Consider the following 22,077-nt stretch of genomic DNA (forward strand, 5'->3'; position numbering starts at 1 on the left):
CTCCAACTTCCTCATCAATAGAATGGAGAAGTTTTCTGGGGAGAAAAAATGAAACGTAGTGTGTGAACGTGTTGCTAAATGCCCAGGATTTTGTCATCATTTATGCTGTGAATCCTATAGGCTGAGCAAGTAGAGGTGTGTGTGAGTGTATGCACACACACACAAACACATTTATTATACAGACATATATGGCTAGCGAAAGAGAAGTCAATCTAAAACCAGACAAATACCAATATTTCATACTGGGAAGAGAGAAAAAAAATGGAGCAAGAGGATTAAAGTCTCTATCAACTGATAAAAGGATTGAAACACAGGCTGTAGAAAATGATCAAGTGAAGAGAAACGTGCTTAGCACCACAATTTGCCAGTTGCCCTGATCTTCCTTTGGCCACTTTAATTCTGGCTATGAGAAATTCAGTGACAGCAGTTTGCTCTCTAACATCCTTAATGCTTCCTATATTTGCTCCTGCGAGATCACCACCATTGGGACATGTCATTATTGTCTCTCCCTGAGCCACCCCAGATGCTCTGTTAGGAACTTTAGTCCTGTTTTCTTCCACAGCAGGTGAAAGATATTGTCAATAATTTCAAAAGTCTTATTACCAGATGCCCATAATGGTATATTACTTCCTAAACATGAATCTGTGCCTTCCTGTACTAAATATCTCACTTCGTATAAAGAACCACAGGCACTGCAATGATCAATTTCAGTACATGATGTATCAGGTTCATTTGCCCTCTGCTTGCTTCTGGGCCAAATGTTAGAATAACCCAGGTCAAAATATAGAAAATGGGAAGCTTTTAATGACTTCCCATTGACTGGTCTGCAGGGATTCAACTCTGTTTTTGCTGGGTACACTGTAAAATGCTGGATTCATACACTTCAAGGTAGAAGAACAAGGAATGTTGGTTTAGAACCCTGTTCAGTATAAGCCATCTGTGCACCATCAGATTAGATGGCTTGGTCATCTCTATGCAGACATTCAGCTGAAAATCTAAGGGTGCTATAACTTCTGAAGCAGAGGGGCAGAAATGTAGGGTAGTTACTAGTGTCGGCTCCACCTAATCTGCTTGCACTCGAGACTCGTCCCTACGCCCTCCACTAGCCACATGACCTCAGGCAAGCTCACTGCGTACTCCAAGCCTCAGTCTCCCCATCTGTATAATGGTCCTAGTAATAGCACCTACCCAAGAAAGGTGTTATGAGTATTAGGCGAGAAACAGGTCTGTAAAGAAGCTAGCACAATGTCTGGAAGTTGAAAAATGTCAGTGCTTGCTATCGTAAACATTTTTATTATAAAGCAATGTCTACTTGCTTAATATTTTTCCAGGCCCCGCAAACAGAACTAAAAACTATGGGTGCCTAGCAGTCCCTTTTAATGTTATTGAAGCACCAGTAAAATGCATTAGTAAAATTTTTTTTTTAATCTTCTCTAACATGGAGGCTTTTCTTTGATAGACACAATGCAGTAAAATCCAATGAAATTCAGTTACCCCTTGATTGAGTCAGGCCAACCCAGAAGGGAATTAGACACTTGAAATCAACAGAATTGCTTTTGGTCCCTTTTGCAGGCTCAGCAATTGCTCCCTGACGAGTTCCTCACAAGATCAGAGGTGGCCCCACTGGCTTCCAGATTCTGTCAGCCGACACTATCTGTACAGAACAGTTTTTGCCTTGTTTAGGTTCTAAATGAATGATATTTGCTTCCAAAATTATTACAGCTGCTAAATGCATGCTGACTATAAAAATCTCTCCCTCCAAAATAAACCATACATATTTATGCATGTATCAGTATCTGATGCTTAAAAGAACCTCTCTGTTAAAATATATGTGTTTAGTAATACAGATCATCATATAGCATTAAAAATGTTCAGTCCTGTGAATTAATATACTCAGACTGTTTTGAGCTGATGTGCTCTTTCTTTATAAATGATCCCTATTCCCTTTCACAGAATAGGCATTAGCTTGGAACTCACTTCCATTTCCCCTCTTTCTCTTGATTTCACCCCAGTGTGACTGGTGAGCTAAATACCAAGCTGTAAATCACTGGCGTTAATAAGCAAATTTGTTAGTGATTTTTGTGTATGTGTGCCTTCTACAGATAACCACAATTAACATTTACTGTAAAGCAACATAATATGTTAGTGATAGGGGAAATGTTCATATTCAGCTGATCGCATAGGGGAAAAAAAAAACCCACCCAGTTCTTTTATTCTCCCTCTCCCGGCTGCCCCCACCACACACAAAGATTGCAGACCCAGTCTGTGCATGTCAGCAGAGGGAACTGGTGTGTTGGAAGCATCGCTGATTCTGGCATCTGGAAAGCAAGTGTGTATATCTCTGAATAGTTGCAGCAGGTGACATGGCCCTGCCTGCTATTTTTGTTTTGTATATTGTTTATTATTAAAAAAAAATCTTCCCAAACTTCATCTTAAGATAAAGACCCAGATTTATAACCTGGCCCACATTACCCCACAGTGAGGGCCCCTGATGTCTTCTTCATCTCATCTGAAACCACTCATTCTCTTTTCCTACCATGTTCCAATTTTCCAAGACACAGTTCATCTCCTCCCATGTGCGGTGTTCCTGGCCTATGCAGGGTCTTGGCACATGCTCTTTCTTACCTATTTTTTAACAGCTTTTTTGAGATATAATCCACACACTCTACAATTCATTCACTTAAAATGTACACCTTGATGGTTTTCAGTATGTTCACACAGTTGTGCATCCGTCACCACAGCCAATTCTAGAACATTTTCATTGCCCAAAAAAAAAATCCTGCCTCACTTAGCCATCATCCCCAGTTCTCCTATCCCCATCACCACCACCCCCAGCCTAGGTAAATGCCAGCCTAGTCTTTGTCCCCATAGATTGGCCTTTCCTGAACATTTCATACAAATGGAATCCTACAACCTGTGGTCCTTTCTTCCACTTAGCAGAAGGTTCTCAAGGTTCGTCCGTGTTGCAGTGTGCTTCAACACTTCTCCCTTCTCATTGATAGATAATATTCCGTTGTGTGGATGCACCACATTTTATCTATCCATTTATCAGCTGATACACATTTGAGTTGTTTTCACTTTTTGGCTATTACGAATAGTGCTGCTATGAGCATTCTTGTACAAGTTTTTGTGCAGACAAATGTTGCCATTTCTCTTGGGTGTGTATCTAGTGGAAGTGGAGTTGCTGGATCATATGCTAACTCTATGTTTAACCATTTGAAAAACTGCCAGACTGTTTTTCCAAAGTGGCTGCACCATTTTACATTTCCACCAGCATTATATGGAAGCCCCAATCTGTCTAATTAGAACTCGTATGCCAATTTTATCTTGTTATTCTTACCCAATCTTACCAACACTTGTTATTCCGGTCTTACAGTCTTTTTCATTATAGTCTAGTGGATATATAGTCATATTTCATTGTGTTTTCATTCTTAACTTTTTATCTGAATAATCTCTACCCATTTTTCAAGTGGCAATTTAAAAGTCACTTCCATAAGGAATCTTACCTTGACCGCCCCACCCCAGAGTAGCCTCGGGCTCCTCTCAGAAAACCTATCTTTTCCCTCTACATTTGAAGTTCCCCATGGGCAGGGGCCATCCTAGGCTCCTTACTCTACCCCAGCATCTCGCCATTGAATGAACTACTAGCTGCTTGCTAAAAATCTGTGGAATGATGACATATATAAAATAATTAGAAAAAGGTATACATTATCTGAAAATCACCTGTAAGAGAATAATTGGCATGATTACCTTTTAAAGCTATTTCATTTTTCAGCATTCCCACAGACCAGACCATTGAGAAACATTTTAATATCTCTGGCAAGGGGAGGAAAGGAACTCTACAATGTAACCATGACGAATGCTTCTGTTTCCCTGAATTACACCGAACCATACACCTTTCTGGTTGACAAGAAACAGGAGAAGCCTCAGTATACACAAGCAAGATTGAGTAGACTGTGTAAACAGCTCTCTCTTAAGTCAAGCAATAAATAAAAAAGACTGGGAACTCAGGGGGACTGGACTTCCCTGCACTGGTTGTCAATGAAGTTATGTCCCTAGAGATTCTGGATGAGTAGGTCTAGGACATGGCCCTGAAATGTCTGTTTTTAACAAGGCCTCTAGTGATTGCAATGCTAGTGGCCCATGAGCTTCACTTGGAAGAAACATTCATCCTACTTAATATTCTCATCACTTAATAAACAGGTTAATGTAGAAGTTAAAAACTCGAGCTCTAGAGTCAGACACCAATTTAAATCCCTGCCCAATTTATTAGCTATGTGGCCTAGGACAAATTTCTCAACCTTTCTAAGCCCATTTCATTACGCTGTCAAGGGGGATGCGGCAATAAAGTGCCTACGTCATAGGCTTGCCATGGGCATTCAATTAAATAATGAGTACAAAACACAATATCTGGTGCATGAGAAATGCTCCAATGTTGGGCACCTGGGTGGCTCAGTTGGTTGAGCATCCGACTCTTGGTTTTGGCTCAGGTCTTGATCTCATGAGTTGTGGGATCGAACCCCACGTTGGGATCCATGCTCAGCAGAGAATCTGCTTGCAGAGGCTCTCCTTCTGCCCCTCCCTCTGCTCACTCTCTCTCTCTTTCAAATAAGTAAATAAAATTTTCAGGAAAAAAAAGAAACGCTCCAATGTTAGTTGCTATTGTTATTACTATTTTATCATTATATTATTATTTAAAGTATAAGAGAATTACACAACAAATGTTTTAAAAGGAATCAGTTTTGCTTAGTAAGAAAAATACTTTCTAAGTATTAATTGGGAAATTACCAGGTTCATCAATGGCTTTATCATTATTGTTACTTTCATAGATAAGTTTCCAAGTGGTACTTTGCTGATATCACTGCTATGGCTATTTCCAAGTGCTTCCCTAATACTCAAGGAATAATTTAGTTCATTTCTTATGAAGCAGAATTTTGGCTCCTATATTAAATTATAGTTTACCACCTCGTAGCTCACATCATGAGCTACTGTATTGCATATAACACATTTCCTTAGGTGTCATTTGTTGAGCAGAAAGTATTACCCCCCAAATCTTATTTTTCTCTATTAGGTAATATATTGAGTCTGAATGCTTTCCTAATAGAACTTACTCTCTAAAATAGAAGTTTTAAAGTTCAGTCAAATTAGTATCGATCTGTCATCTTACAGAATCAAGAATGTCCATTCATTTTTCCAAGTCCTATACACTGAGTGCCTAACGAGCGTCAGACATTCAGGATACACAGAGAAGAAGAAAATCAAATTCCCATCATCATGGAAATCTTTGTGGAAAGATGACGTCATCGTGCCCTTTCCATGAAGTGATTAAATACATCATCAAGATAGTGTGGTTAGTGATGAGTGCTATGAATGATGTTAACCAGGGCGATGGGATAGAAAATGTCTACCCGAAAGGAGCTATTTTAGATTAATAGGAAAAAGCTCTCCCAGGAGATGGCTTTTGAATACCAACGAGGAGCCAGCCATGGAAAATGTCAGGGGACAGAGTGATTGAGGAAAAGAGAACAGTCGACAAAATGACCGTAAGCCGGGACTGAGCCACAAGGACCTGATGTAAGACCTGGTGGGTCATGTTAAGAAGTTAGCGTTTGAGTCCAAGCACAATGAGAAAGCACTGGGGAATTCGGGCAGGAGGATGTCAGAGAGTGTAATTAATTGACATTTCAGGCTCTCTCTCCCTCCCCACCTCCCCTCTGTTCCAGTGACTAGCCATTGGGAAACCCAGTGGAATGATGTTTCCCTGAAATATTTACTTCCACATTTCCAGCAGTAACCTCTGTGATCTCTTCAATGCACCTGTCACGGAAGCATGCCGTAAAACTCCCCAGTCACCCCTGCTTTGCTTTAGAACATGTCCATGCACAGCTCCTCCTCACTCAGTCTCCTTTGCATTGTAAAGAGTCTCCTTCGCTTTGGCTCTTCAGGTTGCACCAGGTGACCTTTGAGGTGCCCACCTGTGAGGGGAAGGAGCGGCAGAAGCTGGCACTGACTGGTGACTCCTCGTCTTCCGCTGAGTTCTTCGTCACGGTCGCTGTCTTCGCCTTCCTCTACTCCCTGGCCGCCACCGTCGTTTACATTTTCTTCCAGAACAAGTATCGGGAGAACAACCGGGGCCCACTCATCGTAAGTGGCTCACTTCTTGTAATAACTCTTTCTGTCCCCTTTGGATTTCTTTCCCGTGGCTTGAAGGGCTTTGGAGTTAGGCAAGCCCTCCGGGCAGGTTTTTGGTTTTGTTTTTGTTTTAAATCACGTTCTTTTATATCCGCATGGCTTGGATCTGAAACAGAAGCATGATGTCTGCCATTCTTTTGTGCCCCTGAATTGGAAAGGTATCACGAGACTTGCTAGAAACCCTTCTGAAATAAATGGTTGGAAATCGCATGAGATCAAGGGAAGAGGAGTGAGACTTACTGCAGATTTATTTATAATTCCAGCATTATAGAGCCAGTCAACCATTTTTTCCACTGGTTATTTAGACAGTGTGACTTGCACTTATATGAAATGCATTGTTCTGTTAGTATATGATCGACTGGGCATAGAAGTTTCCATCTCTGAGCCCCCCACCACCTCCATCAATCTCTCTCTTTCCACCACTGACCCTCCTCCTACTTTCTTTTTCCTTGTACACTGGTCCAAGGACTCACACAGGTGAAACCAGTATAGCCCAGAATATCCCAATGGAGACACACACACACACCTACAGGGACACAACAGCTCTCAGGGGGCACAGAGGTGTGGGTAAGGGTAATTTTTAAGGAAATAAATTTTAAATTTCTCAACCTTCATATGTACACTTGCCTAAAATTTATCTGAGAATGCCCTGCATGTGAAAATACTTGGCTGTCTTCTTCCTTCATTACCTACTCCCGTTTTATAAAAGAAAATCATCCTTCTTTTCCATCCCAAATATCACCACACAGTACATTGCTAGGAGGCAAAACCTTTCAGGTGCTAATTAAAAAGGGGCCATTTGAAGTATTGGTGTTGGTGTTAACAAAAGTGAGTGATTCTAGTGCCTGGGTAATGTACTCTTTTGCATATTAGGAGGTTCCCAATTTTTTTATTTCAATAAAATTGGAAGTGTTCATCTATTCATCGGCTGGTAGACCATTAAAAAATACTTTTTGATGACAGACCACTATGTGATCAGGACATATAACTCAGAAGAAATTCAAAGAAATTCATGACATTGCTATAACAAAACTCCATCTGTTCTCATCTACTCATTCATGCGAGCAGGGTTTCTTAACACATCTACAAGATGAAAAATGGGAAGAGAATTTATGCTGAATCATGGCCCATTCTAGAAATAAATAAGATTTGATCCCCCCCAAAAAATATGCAAACTAATTATAGAAAAAATAGCCCCAGACATTTCTAATAAAATTTTTACTTTTTAAATTTAATAATTATCAAAATGTATTATATATTTATGTTGTTTGGGACAATTATGCATTATTAATATTTATTAATAATATCACCCAACCCCAAATAAATTTTTGACACTTAAAGCATTAGAGTCATGGGCAAAAAGTTATTTAAACTTATGTACATATTTGTGTTGCAAAGAAATATAATAGGGTGACCAATAAAATGCTTTCCAGTATAAAAAATATTATAATACACTATAATTCTGTGAGGGAAGTACAATGGAAATAAAAATTCATAGAGAACAAAAGGAACATTTGTTCTAAAATTTCCAACTGCTAAAGAGGAACTTTTTCATTAATTTTTTAATGGAAGATAGTATCAAATAACGACTCCATTGGATTCATTTAAAAATGGATACAGTGGGTATGTTTTCAAATATCAATATGTATGCCAGAAACAATGTTCTTTGAACTATTTAGGTTTTTAATAAAAACAAAATTAGTGTCAACTTTATACAAGTAAGAACATAATTTTTCAAAATTCTTTTAGAGAGAAAAATTTTACAGATATCTAATCTTATCAATATGTTATGGAGACCTTAACTTAAAAATAAACACATTTTGAAGGGTGACTGTAAGAAATCTCTGTTTGCATAGCTTTGTGATTAAGTATGAAAGGACCCCCCCCAAATTCAAATTTGTAGCACTTTAATATGTTATCTTCGAAAAAGAAGAGTAATGACTTGAATCTTTGGACAGGTGTCTGTTTTTATTTTCTCCCAAATTGGAGCTAATAGTCTTCATGGTTTTAAAATACTTTAAAGAGAGTCACCCATCTTGGGCTTATCCCTCCCATGATGTGCAGAAAGATACACAAAAGAGATTGCTGTACACGTACCACAGAACCAACGTGCATGCCTCCATTCCTGGGTATGTGTCGACACGGTTACAAAATTCTAAAGTGTGAGGAAATTTCCTGACTTCCTGAGAGAAGAAGCTGACTCCGCTAGTTTGCTCACCAAGTGGGAAAAGATCCATTTTGTTATATAAAACCACATTCTCCTCCTATGAAATAATCTGGTGAAGGCATGCTACTTCATCTCTGTGTAAATAGTCTCTCCCATTGAGCAGGATATAATGAAATCCTGCATTGTGTACTACACTGGGTAGGTTCTGTTTTATTACATCGTGGAAGAAGGGGAGGAGCAGCGGAGATAATTCTAGTAATAAAAAAGGAAAGGCTCCTAGATGAAACTTCTGTGATATTAAAAAACAGATGTGCTCATTACTTAGCAGATGAAAGTTAATTTAAAAATGAGCCTGAGTCCTAAGAGTCACAGAGGCAGAATGACTGGGGAGGATCCACAAGACGCCATTATACCCGCAAATGGCAAACCGTCTCAGTGCTGACCCCATCATGATGAGGGTACAGCTGGGGGACGAAGAGTGGGCTATTATACCCACCCTTAATGGTTAGTTAGCAGGTTACAGAAAATCCACGCTGTGAGCAAGATCTGAAGAAGATGGTTCCAACCTACAAAAACTTGCAAATGCTGTGTTAACAGTTATGGTTACCCATTTTAAGTCAATCCTATTTATTCAGAAAGATGGCTTCTGATTATTACTTGGTCACCTCAGTTCTTGTTACCATCTATTCTTTTTCGTTGTTGCTTTGTTTCTAACAAAACACACATTCTTTTCCTTCATTCTGTAATTTTCCACGTCAAATTTTTAGTATGAAACCACAAAGTTACCACATTATGCTGATATGAACCCATTCAAGTAGTTTAAAGAAGTCAGGTATCCTTTTAAGCTGGTTCACATCTAGAAATGAACAATTTCCCATCGCATTCTAGAATCCTCTAGGACATGAGGCTATACATCATGCATAGATAAGATTAACGTGTAGGAAAGGGATGAAGTTGGTAACGATGTTGGTGATAAGAACAACAATAACATCTACTGGTATTGATTATCTACGATGCATAAAACTAACAGTCACAACGACCCTGGCTTATGTTATTATTCACATGCAGAGATGAGGAAAGGGAGGCTCAGAGAGGTTACCTGACTCTCCCAGGTCACATCACTAAGAGAGAGTAGAGAGTTTGAAACCAGGTCTCCAACTCCAGGGCCCACCATGCAAGAGGGTCCAAATTCCTGGTAGGCAATGTGCTACGAAATTAGAAGGGTGGGGGCGGGTAAGACCAGTTGGTTTATACACCTGGACGGCTCCTATATTGTCTTACTCCGGATATAGAGAAACCAAACGTTATAACCCCTAGACTTTCCTGCTCATTTGATGCCATTGACGTTTTTTATTTGCCTTCAAAATCTGTTCGGAGTCCTGGAATGACTGCCACAAATCTATGATGCTAGAATAACTCAGGGTTCTGCTCGTGCTGCTGTTTATCTCTGTTGCACATGGAAGACGTCAGTGATAGAAAACAAGCTTTAAAAATGCCCAGGATCAATGGGTATTATAAATCAGATTAACAGGACTGATTCCTGTACGTTTGCAAGCAGTCATGAACAATTTCACGGACAGACTGGGGCCATGCTTATCAATGGCGATTTTTTAAAAAGATCTTTTTCTACTAAATATGCTTGACTAGATGGTACACCTTTAAGTAAAAACGAAAATATGGTTGTCTTTAGAAGTAACATCATTGTTAATGATGCTGAATAACACAGTAGCAAGAAAATTGGGCCAGAAGAATCAGCCAGCTACTGTAAGTCAATACAGTGCATGCCTTCTTGTACAGATGAATAAATAACAGTTCTCAGAAAGCAGAAACGGCTATGAATCGTGGCGTGATTGTGAATTGAAATGTCATATCTGGTTAGATCATTTTGTCATGCTCCTTAAAGTATACCTTTAAAGCCCATCTCCTGCCTAGATTTCTGTGCCGGGATATTCTGAGCCATTTCAGATCTCATGTCAAATAGTGACACTGTGAAGCTTTAAGGTTTTTTCATACTAATGTAAAGTCAGTTTTAAAAATACCTTACAGGCCTGACAGAGTGCTCTAAGAATGAGCATATAATAAACACCATCTCACATTTTGGTAAATCCTTGTTACAAGAGGTTTGGGTTAAGATAACTACTCTAGGAGTTTAGGAGAATCAAGATCCACCTTAAGATTTTGCAGAAAACGAAAGAGCTGCATTATTCGAGCTCTGATTTTCCCATAAAGGTTGACTGAAGGCAGTTTATGGGACTAGCAGTGTTCACTCATTGCAGGCACACAGTGGTGTCGTGGCTCACATTTGTTTTATGTTCAGTGCCTTCCAAATATTTTCCCATCTAGCCTCAGAACAACCCTGAGAGAGAAGGAGGGCAATTAGAATCAGCCCCATTCTACAGATTCAATTAACCACCTCTTTACCAAGCACCAGGTGTTGGAAAATGTGTCCCTGGGAGATTAGAAACCTTGCCTGTTGTCAGAGAAGTGAATGGCAGAAGAAGGACTCAGACTCTTAGTCCAATGATCTTGAGGGTAATGGCTAAGCTTTAGAGTCCTGGATTTTAATCCCCCTGCATGACCTATTATTTAACAGTTGGAAGCCTGTTACTTCATCTGCAGAATGAAGCTAGTAATAATACACCCGGCACGGGGCTGCTGAAAGGAAAGGAGGATTTAATGCCTACAAGGCACTTTGCACAGAGAAAGGCACACAGTAAGTGAAAAAGTAACGGCATCTAACTGCCACACTGTTATTGCCATTAATTTGAATCACTGTCTTGCCCATTACTGGGTAAGACCTTAGCCCCATAAAGGGAAATTGCCTATGTTCCTTTCATTGCCAGCAGCCCTCCGAATGCTACTTTGCTCCCCAAACACTCTCTTCGCCCCAATTCCCCCAGGGATAGAGCTGGACTGAGGACTGCTTCTAAGACTACAACTGCTAGGTTGAGCCATCCAATTAACCTTTCTCTTTTTGGGACCCCACTCCATTAGATGACTGGAAAGTAGATTTTTAACCGCAGAACAAAATAAGACTCCAATTTTCAAGTGCAGGCTAACGCCATCACTAAGAGAGGACAACAGGAAGCAGGCAGAGAGTTGGATGCTCTGAAACTCACATGCTGGCTCCTCCCAACTACATCTTTCTTAGCTGTAATCAGAGATGGAAATCAGAGCTGCAGCCTCGAGCTCTTGGGGAATTGCTGAGAAACCTCTGTCCCTTCGCTTCCCCCCGAACCCTTCCTTCCTCTTTCTTTTCTCCTCTTATGTCGGTTCCACTACATGTCTGTGTACTTCCTTTTCCTAGGTACTAAGTGTCTTCAACAGGCCAAGCACTGTGTATAGAGGGGTAAATTGAGAGCATCCAGTCTGGTGGAGAAAATTACTTAATAATTATGACTCTCCTAGAAATGATCCGCTAGAGGTATATAGATGGGCTTTGGTAACCTAGAGGAAGAGGTGTACCTCCGCCCACAGGCCAGGCCGCACCCTCCCCTGGAGTGGGGGTGGGGGTTAGTATTAAGGACAACTCCAGAGCCCTGATGGTTGGTGAGAGGATGAGTAGAGATGGTGTAAGAAGTTCTGCCGCAGGAACATTGTATCTGATTCTAAAAAGAATAACATTATTTGAAGCCCACAAAGCGTGTATCTTGTTTGTAGGGGCACACCTGTCAGAATCTGACCGTGTGACCTGGGATGTGGAGTGTGTGTGTGTGTGTGTGTGTGTGTGTGTGTTTCTGCCTCCCCACTCTTTGAGACAAGAAGTGATGACAGTACAAAAGGGTATAGACCTAACCTTAAATGAACTTTTATCCAAACTGCTACACATTTTGCATCAACAAATATACTTTTCCAGAATTGTACCGCAGATGAAGGGAAATAAGTTAACCCATTTAAAATGTTCCCAGCACGCCATCTACACATTTTATCACATTTTGTATCCTCAGCTCATTTCCAGCGTCTTATGATTAGCAAACTCTTAATTTAAATGAAGGTTAATTCCCACTTTATTTGGTGCCATTTTTCTCCAGCTGACTAGTGAAACAAAGACCTGAGCTGTAGTCCAATACCCTTCATCAAGGCAGTGAGCTACTGAAGAATTGCATGATTCTTCCAGAGCCCAGAGCTCTTCTTGTCCTGTTTGGAGCCAGTGTATTCAGGGGCAAGTTTAGCTTGTCTGTCTGAACCCCAACCTTTTTTGTCAAATTTTCTTTCATTCCAGGGAACTCATCATTCAGTTAGAAAAAAATAGGACCTAGAGGGAATGTGGCAAAGCCCCAAATGTGTCTTTCTTGTGTGTTTCTTTCTTTGATTTAAAAAACAACCTGAAATGTGAAATGTGTCTACTCTGTGGCCCAGCACACCCAAGAGAACCCGTGCTCCCTTTCTCAGATGGAATAGTGGTTCTCAACCGGTTCGTGGGGGGCATTTGGCAATATCAGGAGACATTTCTGATTGTCATGACTGGGGGGAGTATAGTGGGTAGAGGCCAGGAATGCCGCTGAACGTTCTGTGGTGCACAGGACAACACACCACGAAGAAGTACTGGGCTCAAGGAGTCAACAGTGCTGAGGCTGAGAAACCCCGATTTACAGCAACTATCAGCAGCTGTCGAGTATCTACCGTGTGCCAAGTCCTGCACGAGCATTTGTCACTTCTCTTTAAATCCTTAAGCTAACCTTTTGAGTTTCATATTTTAATTCCCAATCTTGAGATGCAGAAACGGAGGTTGAGGTGGTTTAAGAGGCTTGTACTGGCTTACTGGCCCCAGAGGCAGTTCAGGTCTATCTGACCCCAGCTCAGAAGTCGCTTCATTTTTAGCTGAATCTGCTTCTCATGTTCATTTCTCTGAGTCTGTGGACCTTACTGCTGGCTGTTGGCCACCCCCAATCCCTCTGTCTTCCTGTGTTTCCTCTTGTAGCTACCACCAACACACACACACACACAGACACACAGACGCACAGACACATGCATACACACAGACACACACATACACACAGACACACACAGACACATGCATACACACAGACACACACACTCACACGGTCTAAATGTCTCAGCTTTGTAGCTTTTATCTCCAAAGCTCTGCCTTCTGATCTAGTGGACAAACTAGAGAGGAAAATAGTGCCAGTTCCAATTCTTTAACCAATTTTAGATGTTAACTTGGCAAAAACTCCTGTATTTTCCCAGAAGACTTCAAGAGCTTTTTTACTGCTCTGGACTTCATCTCTAATTATGAAATTTAAGCCAATTTGAATGTTTCCAACTAGCTCAGGGCATTAGTTTAATCTCAGGACTACAAGTCGTTTCAGTGAGACTCCCAAAGTAGTGTAAGTTGGCCAACACATTTCCCTATTCAAATAACACCTATCCACAATTTTTAAAAAAATAATTTGTCTTATATTGGTTTCTCCTTACAATACCCTCAGACTCTGTTGGCTTTTATTTTTTGTGTTTCGATCGAACTAAAGTTCATGTGGTGTTTCATTTTTTATTCCAAGACAAAGCTCTTTCTTGGATTCAAGAGTAAGGATCTTGGCTGCTTCGGTCCTCGTGGGTCCCAGGCCCTGTGCTACGCACCAAAGGCACAGAGCAAAATAATACCTAGCTCCTGGCTTCAAGCTCTTTGCTTTATTCCTATTACCCTTGATCTGTCATGCGGAAACAGTTGGGGCCAGTGGTTAAGAATTGAAGATCTGGGGGCGCCTGGGTAGCGCAGTCGTTAAAGCGTCTGCCTTCGGCTCAGGGCGTGATCCCGGAGTTTCGGGATCGAGTCCCACATCGGGCTCCTCCGCTGGGAGCCTGCTTCCTCTCTCACTCGCCTGCTGTGTTCCCTCTCTCATTGTCTCTCTGTCACATAAATAAATAAAATCTTAAAAAAAAAAAAAAAAAAAAAAGAATTGAAGATCTGTACCCAGACTGCCTCGGCCCCAATCTCAGTACCACCAGTCAACACCATCCTTGTGACTTTGGACAAGTTAAAGAACCTCTCCATGTTTCTGTTTCTTCCCCTGTGACATAGAGCTAACAGTGGTTCCTAACCTATTAAGTCATTGGTCAGATTAAATGGGTTATGACACATAAAGCACTTATAACAACAGCAGGTGCTCATTAATGTGAGCCATTGTTTCCATCAGCCTGTATTATTATCTACCCTGGTGTCCATATCGTGCTTTATATGTAGCTGGTGTTTATTAAATCTCAATGGGCTGATCAGCTGAAAAACAAGTGGATAAGTGCAAACTCCACTGACTTTCTCATCTTGACAAATGCCTTGGAAGGCTTCCTGTTACACTGTTGACATCAAACCCCCTTTTACATTGTGTTTTATTCCTGAGCCTCCAAATTGCACATCATTACAGAAAAATGCAATCAAACCTAAGATGGGGTTTCACACTGTCTGGCCTTTCTGTCACTCAGTTCCCCTCCCTTGGCTTTCCCACCCCCCGACCTGGCACTCAGATCTCATACATTAGGGAAAAGAGGGGAAAGAACACAACCCCATTAAACTAACCAGGCTCCAGAGAACTGGAGCTTGAGTCCCTTATCAGCTGACAAGTCTAAAAATAGCAGGAGAGTGCGAAGAGCACAATTGTGTAACAGGAAGAAATTTGAGGAAATTTGATTGTTCGGGGGCATCTAGCTGAGAAATGAGGTTCAGACTTTCACCCTCCTCCTATCATTTTTTGAAAGTGGTGAAATCTTCCCCTCCCCACCCACCCCATGATGGCAAAAATATCCTTACTATTTGCTAAGTTTATTTCTTTGATTCCAGAACAAGCAAACACTCACAAACACACACAGCTTCAGCAGTTTAAGAATGCCTCGCACCAATACTCATGGTTCATTAAACTTTCAAATAATTGGCACAAAGTCCAGAGCTTGGATTTTTCTGCAACCCTCTTAGTTCTTTCTCCCAGCTGGGCATCTTCATTTCCATTGCTTATTAGTAGGACCCTAATCAAAGCCAGGGAGCCACACAAGGAAGAAATTTGTCCTGGGAACACAAAGGAAGTGACTCCAGATAAAAACTGGCTTGGATCCCTTATGAAGGATTTTAGATATAGAGAAAAAGAGAGGGAAAGATGTAAAGAGACTGGACCAAAAAAAAAAAAAAAGAACAACTGGAGTTGCCCATACCTGTAGCCAGGCACACTGTACACTCTAAACTTTCCAGATATATGAGCTGCTGAATTTCTCTTTGTGCTTATTGGTTTGATGTGGGTTTCTGATACTTGTCAAATGAAATGATCTTGAACTATACATAATGTCTAACTTTTCTGTAAAAAAAAAAAAAGCTAAAAGAACTGATACATCAAAAGTTAATTATGAAGTTTAAATAACAAATAGCTAAGCACACAGATGCTTAATGACATTTATTTATTTATTTATTTATTTATTTATTTATTTACAGGACCAAGAAAGAATAAGGTGGAATAACTCTGGTAGTACTTTTATATCCATTATTATGAACAACTCTAGTCCTTTCCATCTGTGTGGCTATATAATATTTCATTACATAGAGATAACATGAATTATTCAACCCATCTCTTATTGTTAGACTTTGAATTTTTCTCTCTCACAAGCCATGCTACGGTAATCAGCCTTGCACTGTAATCTTAACACATATTTTGAATCATTTATTTAGGATAAAACCCCCCAAATTTTCTTCCTGATTTTTAAAGAAGGAATTTCTTTAAATCAGTATAAAGCATATCCTTCATAAGTTACCTCTGATCTATGTGAACATTTGGATTCCAACTTTCGACTCTACCCTAGACCCTGCAATCTTACTACTATTGGAGAAAAGATCTCCTGAAAGAATCAGCAAAGAGAATTTTTTCTTCCCAGAGAGGAAAACAATAACACAACTTGTCCTAAGGATGCTGCCACTGACACATTTGCTTTGAAACTTGAGATACTAAGGGGACATCAAAATTCAATTCAAGCCATGTTTAAGTAGGCAGAAGCACAGGCTTTAATTACCAAGGAAAAATCCCCAAGACAGGCTTTACTCTGCATGACAGTGTAAGCTTAGCCCCATTGCTGAGCTCTGCGTACTCGTCCTTTGCCAGTATCTTTTCTCACTGAGGCTCAGTAAGTGAAGTTCAAGATCATTAATTACTCCTCCAGCCATAGACAGAAGAAGAAGAAAACAAAAATAAAGTCCATGTGATGAGTTTTTACAATAATGGAATGGCTATAAGTTTCATCCTGGGGCCAATGGCTGAAGTTCTGTATATGGCAAGGCAGTGGCTGGTTGGAGAGCAGCAAGATCCGGAAGAGTCTTTGCCCAGCCCTGTTGGCTGCAGTCGCCTCCTGAAAGCCTCTGCATAAATCTGGTGGCTCTTTCTAAACCCCCCGTTAAGCTATTTCCCACATATTGGCTTGGCTTGTTTTTCCCCACGTGTTCTGTAAATTGTTGCTTTAGGATTGAAAAAAACCAAGACCAAACTACATGGGATTAATATCTCTGTTTAGAAGATCCACCTGTGCGGGACCCCATTCAGAGCTTTATAAAACACTCATGCCGTAAAGATTGGCACAGTTATTGGGAATGGGCTAGGCACGGGGCTTTGGAAAGGAGAGAATGGATTCATATTAGGTTATATGTATGGAGACTTTTTTTTTTTGAGATTTATTTATTTATTTTAGAGAGAGAGTGCGTGCATGAGTTGGGGAGGGGCAGAGCCTTCAAGCAGACTCCCTGCTGAGCACAGAGCCCTACAGGAGGCTCAGTCCCACGACCCATGAGATGGTGACCTGAGCCAAAAACCAAGAGTGCAATGGTCAAGCTACGAAGCCACCCAGGTGTCCCTGTATGGAGGAGATTCTTAACGAAGGGATCCTGTCTTTCATTCTTCCAGCCATCACTTCAAATGTCTCTGGTTTATGGAAATAAAAGACTCACTCCTCACTTCAGCATTCAAGGCCGTCCAAAGCCATGACCCTTCACCTACTCTTCAGAGCCATCTCCTTCCATTTCCTACATGCTTTGTTTTAGCCAAAGTGGAGTCCTTACCATTCCCTAAACTTGCTGTGTATGTTACCTATTTCTGCATGACTGCTGCACCTCTACCTGCCACTAGGAATGTTGTCCTCACCTCCCCCATCTCAGCCTGTCGCAATTAAACTCATCACCAAAGGCCCATCTCCAATGCCGTCTGTTCCCATGAAATATTCCTTTACCTTTCATATCTACCTTCACCTTCCCCACCTTCTGTATTCCTCAAGAGATATGAGATATGAATTCTTCCTCCTCAAACCTCCATAGCCCTGTGTGAAAAAAAATTTTTGTATGGAAACCATTACTATCTTGTACTTTAGGTAGACAAGGTTTTATCTGATTCCCCCACTAAATATTAAATATCTGAAGGGCAAAGACTATTTCCAACACAGCCATAGTTTCCTAAAGTCAGTATTAAAAGTGAAATTAATGACCTTATAAGGTCATTCAAGAACAGAGTCTGTTATAATTCAGCACACGTTTGTTGAGTTCCTCCTGTGTCAGGAACTGCGGTCAGCACTAACTGCACATAACCAATGTCTGTTCCAAGAGCAATATGGGAAGAACTCCCAAAAGCTCCAGTTGGTGTGTGCATGGCTCTTTACCTAGAACTCCAATTTCCACACGCACTTGACTTTCAGTTCAGGCCAATCATACATCTATCCGAGAGTTCCTCACGCAACCGTAGGTCCTGGGGTAGCAGTGCAAGCGGCACTTTCAGCTGTAGTTGAACTCAAAATCCTTCATTGTTTCTTTCTACCCACTGAAACAAATTGCTCTAACAGGACTTCATTTTCATCAAAATTCCACTTCTAACTATAGGGTTTTTTTGGTCTGTGCTCTTACTTACTTCTCTTGCTATAAGATCATTTAGCCTCCTCTTAAGCATTGTTCTTGCAACAAAGACTGATGCCTGCTGACTTTGAGTAAGGCATTATGCCAGGCACATCACCTAAGCCTGCGTCTCTCCATCCTCTTTTGCCCTCTCATTTTATAGTTTATCTCTCCAAAACAGAAATACTTTCTTTCCCCAAAGCTCTTGAATTAGGGAAAGAGGTCAGAAATTAAATGCTATCTCATCACTCTTGTTTAGAAATACAGAATCCTTATTGGTGTGTGAAAGTGGGAAATAGCAACCCATTTTTCCCACCTAAAATTGAACAACAGCTAAGTAGAAGTGAAGGGATAAATTTAAATTAGAAAGGCTATATTAAATCAACCCAAATCAAAGCCGATTTCACTCCAGGAAGTGTATGCATGAAAAGGTGTAATTTTAAAAACTTGATATTCTGCTGCCTTTATGCATATTCACTTCACGAACTTAGACCTCTAGGAGCCTCCTAGGACTGCTTCCCCATTTTTAATAAGGATTGAGAATGAGGCATTTCCTGAAGGAATTAAAGGAGGGAGGCAATTTTGGTTTTAGGTGGGGCTTTTTTTGTTTGTCTTTTTAAGCTTAGCAGCAACATTAAAACAAAGAAGCAGCTATTCTGCTGGGTCTTGTGTGTGCTTTAAGAGTACTCCAAATAAAATGAACCTTTGGGGAGTCAGTAAAGAAATTATGGTTTGGCAATTAGGGGGACAACTGATCCATCAGGGGAAAAAAATCTCACTATTAATTGCAATTTCTAAATAACATCAGTGGGCCTCTGTGCAGTTGCTGGGAATACTTATCTTGGGAAAAGGAGGGGTTTTCAAAGAGCTCCCAGATTTGGTAACTTAAAGGCCAGGGCTACCAGCTGGATCATGTTCCAGTCATTAGGACACCATCATGGTCATCATAAAACCATCCCAGAGAGGGGCAAGCTGGGAATTAGCTCAGACTGGCCCATTCATTCTATGTGGCTGCCAACCTCAGAACGATATTCTGTGGGGTGTCACCACACTTTAGGGAGCCTATTAAGGAAGGGCATCAGAGGGGCGCCTGGGTGTCTCAGTTGGTTAAGCATCTGCCTTCGGCTCAGGTCATGGTCCGTATCAGGCTCCCTGCTTCCCTGTCTCCCTGCTTCTCCCTCTCCCTGCCCCGCTCGTGCTCTCTCTCGCTCTCTCTCTCTCTCAAATAAATAAATAAAATCTTTTTTAAAAAATGGTGTCAGGACTATTGAGAAGCTGATTTTTGTATGCCATTTCCTCCATCCCCAAAATAATAATCACTGCTATGAACCCCTCAGTTCCATGAATCTTTAAGGATATAAAATTACAGATGTAACCATTAATGCTGTGAGCAACTTTGAAATCATGACTTCTTTGCCCTCCATCTTACCCATGGAGGCCCAGAGAAGTTGTCATTTGCCCAAAGTCACACAGCCTGTTCTAGAAAGCTCCATCCTCACTCAGTTCGTCCGAGTCCATCAAGAAAGGCTGACGTGTGAATCAGGCTCATCTTGCCACCTGCCTTCCCATTATTCCATGTCAGTCTGGTTCAGGGCAGAGGCTCTGTGAAAGGCATATGTGGGTTGTGCTGTGAATTTTTTTTTTTGTCCTCATTTACATCAAAACAATAGCTGACTTGGGGACAGGATGCCTCCACAGAAGTTGAGATAGATTTAACTATGTTTTGCAAAGAACATTTACTTCTGAGACAGACCAGGTTTCAGGCTCCCGGGTGGGTGCATCAGTTGGTGAAGCCATTAGTTGAATGTCAGGGCTTTTTTTTTCTTTTCCCTCCTAGAATCTGCACTCTGCTTTCCCTGCTGTGGACGATGAATCTAAAATATTTATGTGGCTTTATAATGACTATTTAGCATTTAAGGCACCTGATATTTGCCAAAGTGCCTGACAATCCGTGTTTATTAACAGGAAAATAACGGCTGGAAAAATCTGTGCTGTGATATTTAGGGAGTAGGTTCCTTTGTGGCTACATACGGTATTTCTGGGAATGATATAAGGGCCAGTGATTCAGAGTGAAATTTATTGGCCGAACTCTGCCTAAGACCTCATACTTAAATTTCCCCCTAGTTTACTAAAGACTCTGTTCCAATGATCCTGAATAATAGCGTGATATTATGCATTTTATTCACTAATCAAGCACTTATTAAGTGTCGACTCAGTGTTAAGGATGAAGAATAAGATTTGTCCAAATTCTGTCCAATTTTTTTTTTTAAGATTTTTTTATTTATTTGTTTGACAGAGAGAGACAGCCAGTGAGAGAGGGAACACAAGCAGGGGGAGTGGGAGAGGAAGAAGCAGGCTCATAGCGGAGGAGTCTGATGTGGGGCTCGATCCCAGAGCACCAGGATCACGCCCTGAGCCGAAGGCAGACGCTTAATGACTGCGCCACCCAGGTGCCCCCAAATTCTGTCCAAGATTCTGTCCTAACCATGGGAGGTTAGGTGCTCCTCCCATGACACCTTCGGTCTAGACTTAATGGAAGCCTCTCAACACTGGGATGGGAGCCTGGGCAGGGGTGAAATCTGGCAATGTCTGGACACATTTCTGGTTATCACTATTGAAGGGAGTGTTACTGGTGGGTAGTGGTAGAGACTGAAGATGGAACTCAACATCCTGGAGCGCACAGGACCCCCCAGCAACAATGGAAGAATTATCTGGTCCAAAATGTGAGTAGTGCCAAGGTGAGGGAACCCTATTGCAAGCCTGCCTCTCTGGTGTATAATGATTTGGGTACATATCAGCCTCCCCCCTTGAGATCTCTGAGTGCAGAGACCATTTCTTAGTTCTCATCGCATCGCAGCACCTAACACATAGAATACAAAACTTAGTACATGGTGTTGAACGAATTCACGGAGATGGTATCCTATCCCTCTGGAAGCCCGAGCCCAGGATCTCTGGAGTGGAAATGGGTAAACAGGCACTTTAGGGATAAAATGCATCTGGTCTTCAGAGTACAATCAGATAAGAGCTACTTTGTGTGACCTCATAATTCATCATCCAAACAGATATACTTTTGAAACTGGATGTGAGCACTTTCAAGTAATGAAGGCAGGAATACAGATGAAAGCCTGCCACTGGCCTATCCTACACAAACAAGGCATATTTATAGCCCACATGTTCCTGAGCAGCCACCGTGAAGCAAGAAAATATGAGGGAAAGTCTGGACTTCTTGTTTCCTGGATAAGTAGAATTATCTCCAGCAGCCGGCATACTTTGTTGGGAGGGAGAAGTGAGAAAGATCTTCTGTAGAAACTTGCTAGAGTGAAGTAAATGATGGGTGTGGTTTGTGACTTCTCCAAGCCTAGACTTTGAAAGAAAGACACTGAGACTGCAAGTTAACTTGTTATTTGTACTAAACTCTATTTCACAGTTTATCATCTTTAGTGCATTTATTGTGAAAACAAACATCTACTTCATTTTAATTCAAAGTGTCATGGTTTTGTTATGAGCAAATATTAAGGACAATAAAGTGACTGTCTTTAACTTCAGGTAAAATAACGTCCTTTATTCTGTAGTTCCGTCTGATACGCAACCGCAACAGAGAAATCGCCAACTGAGACTATAATATGCCGTGTCTGCTTAAACTAGATTAAGAAGATTCTCCTCGCCACGAGATCCGCAGCGTCCGTCACCCTTACACAGATTTAGAGATTTCACTACTTGGTATGGGAGTTTGATATCAAGTGGACCTTTCAGAATAAAATGTTACTGGTATTTGATAGTCTCCATTCCAGCTGGCTTTCTTCGAGTACACGAAACAAACACCAGATGGTAATTTGTAGAAGGATAAAGGAACTGGTGCTAATTTTAGAAAGTTCTT

At 41.1% G+C, this 22,077-nt stretch overlaps 1 protein-coding gene across 3 annotated transcripts in view; it reads left to right on the forward strand.

The window, feature by feature from the left end:
- The window catches only part of SYNPR (synaptoporin), a 296,434-nt gene that overhangs the window by 245,372 nt on the left and 28,985 nt on the right, over positions 1–22,077 (forward strand). For all 3 annotated transcript variants that reach the window (XM_026501160.4, XM_057311863.1, XM_048227079.2), the window contains one exon: positions 5,946–6,144. In XM_026501160.4, the coding sequence (XP_026356945.1) occupies positions 5,946–6,144 (199 nt within the window). The remainder of the gene's footprint in view (positions 1–5,945; positions 6,145–22,077) is intronic.

This window comes from Ursus arctos, unplaced genomic scaffold, assembly GCF_023065955.2.
Source record: "Ursus arctos isolate Adak ecotype North America unplaced genomic scaffold, UrsArc2.0 scaffold_14, whole genome shotgun sequence".
NCBI classification, from domain to species: Eukaryota; Metazoa; Chordata; class Mammalia; order Carnivora; family Ursidae; genus Ursus; species Ursus arctos.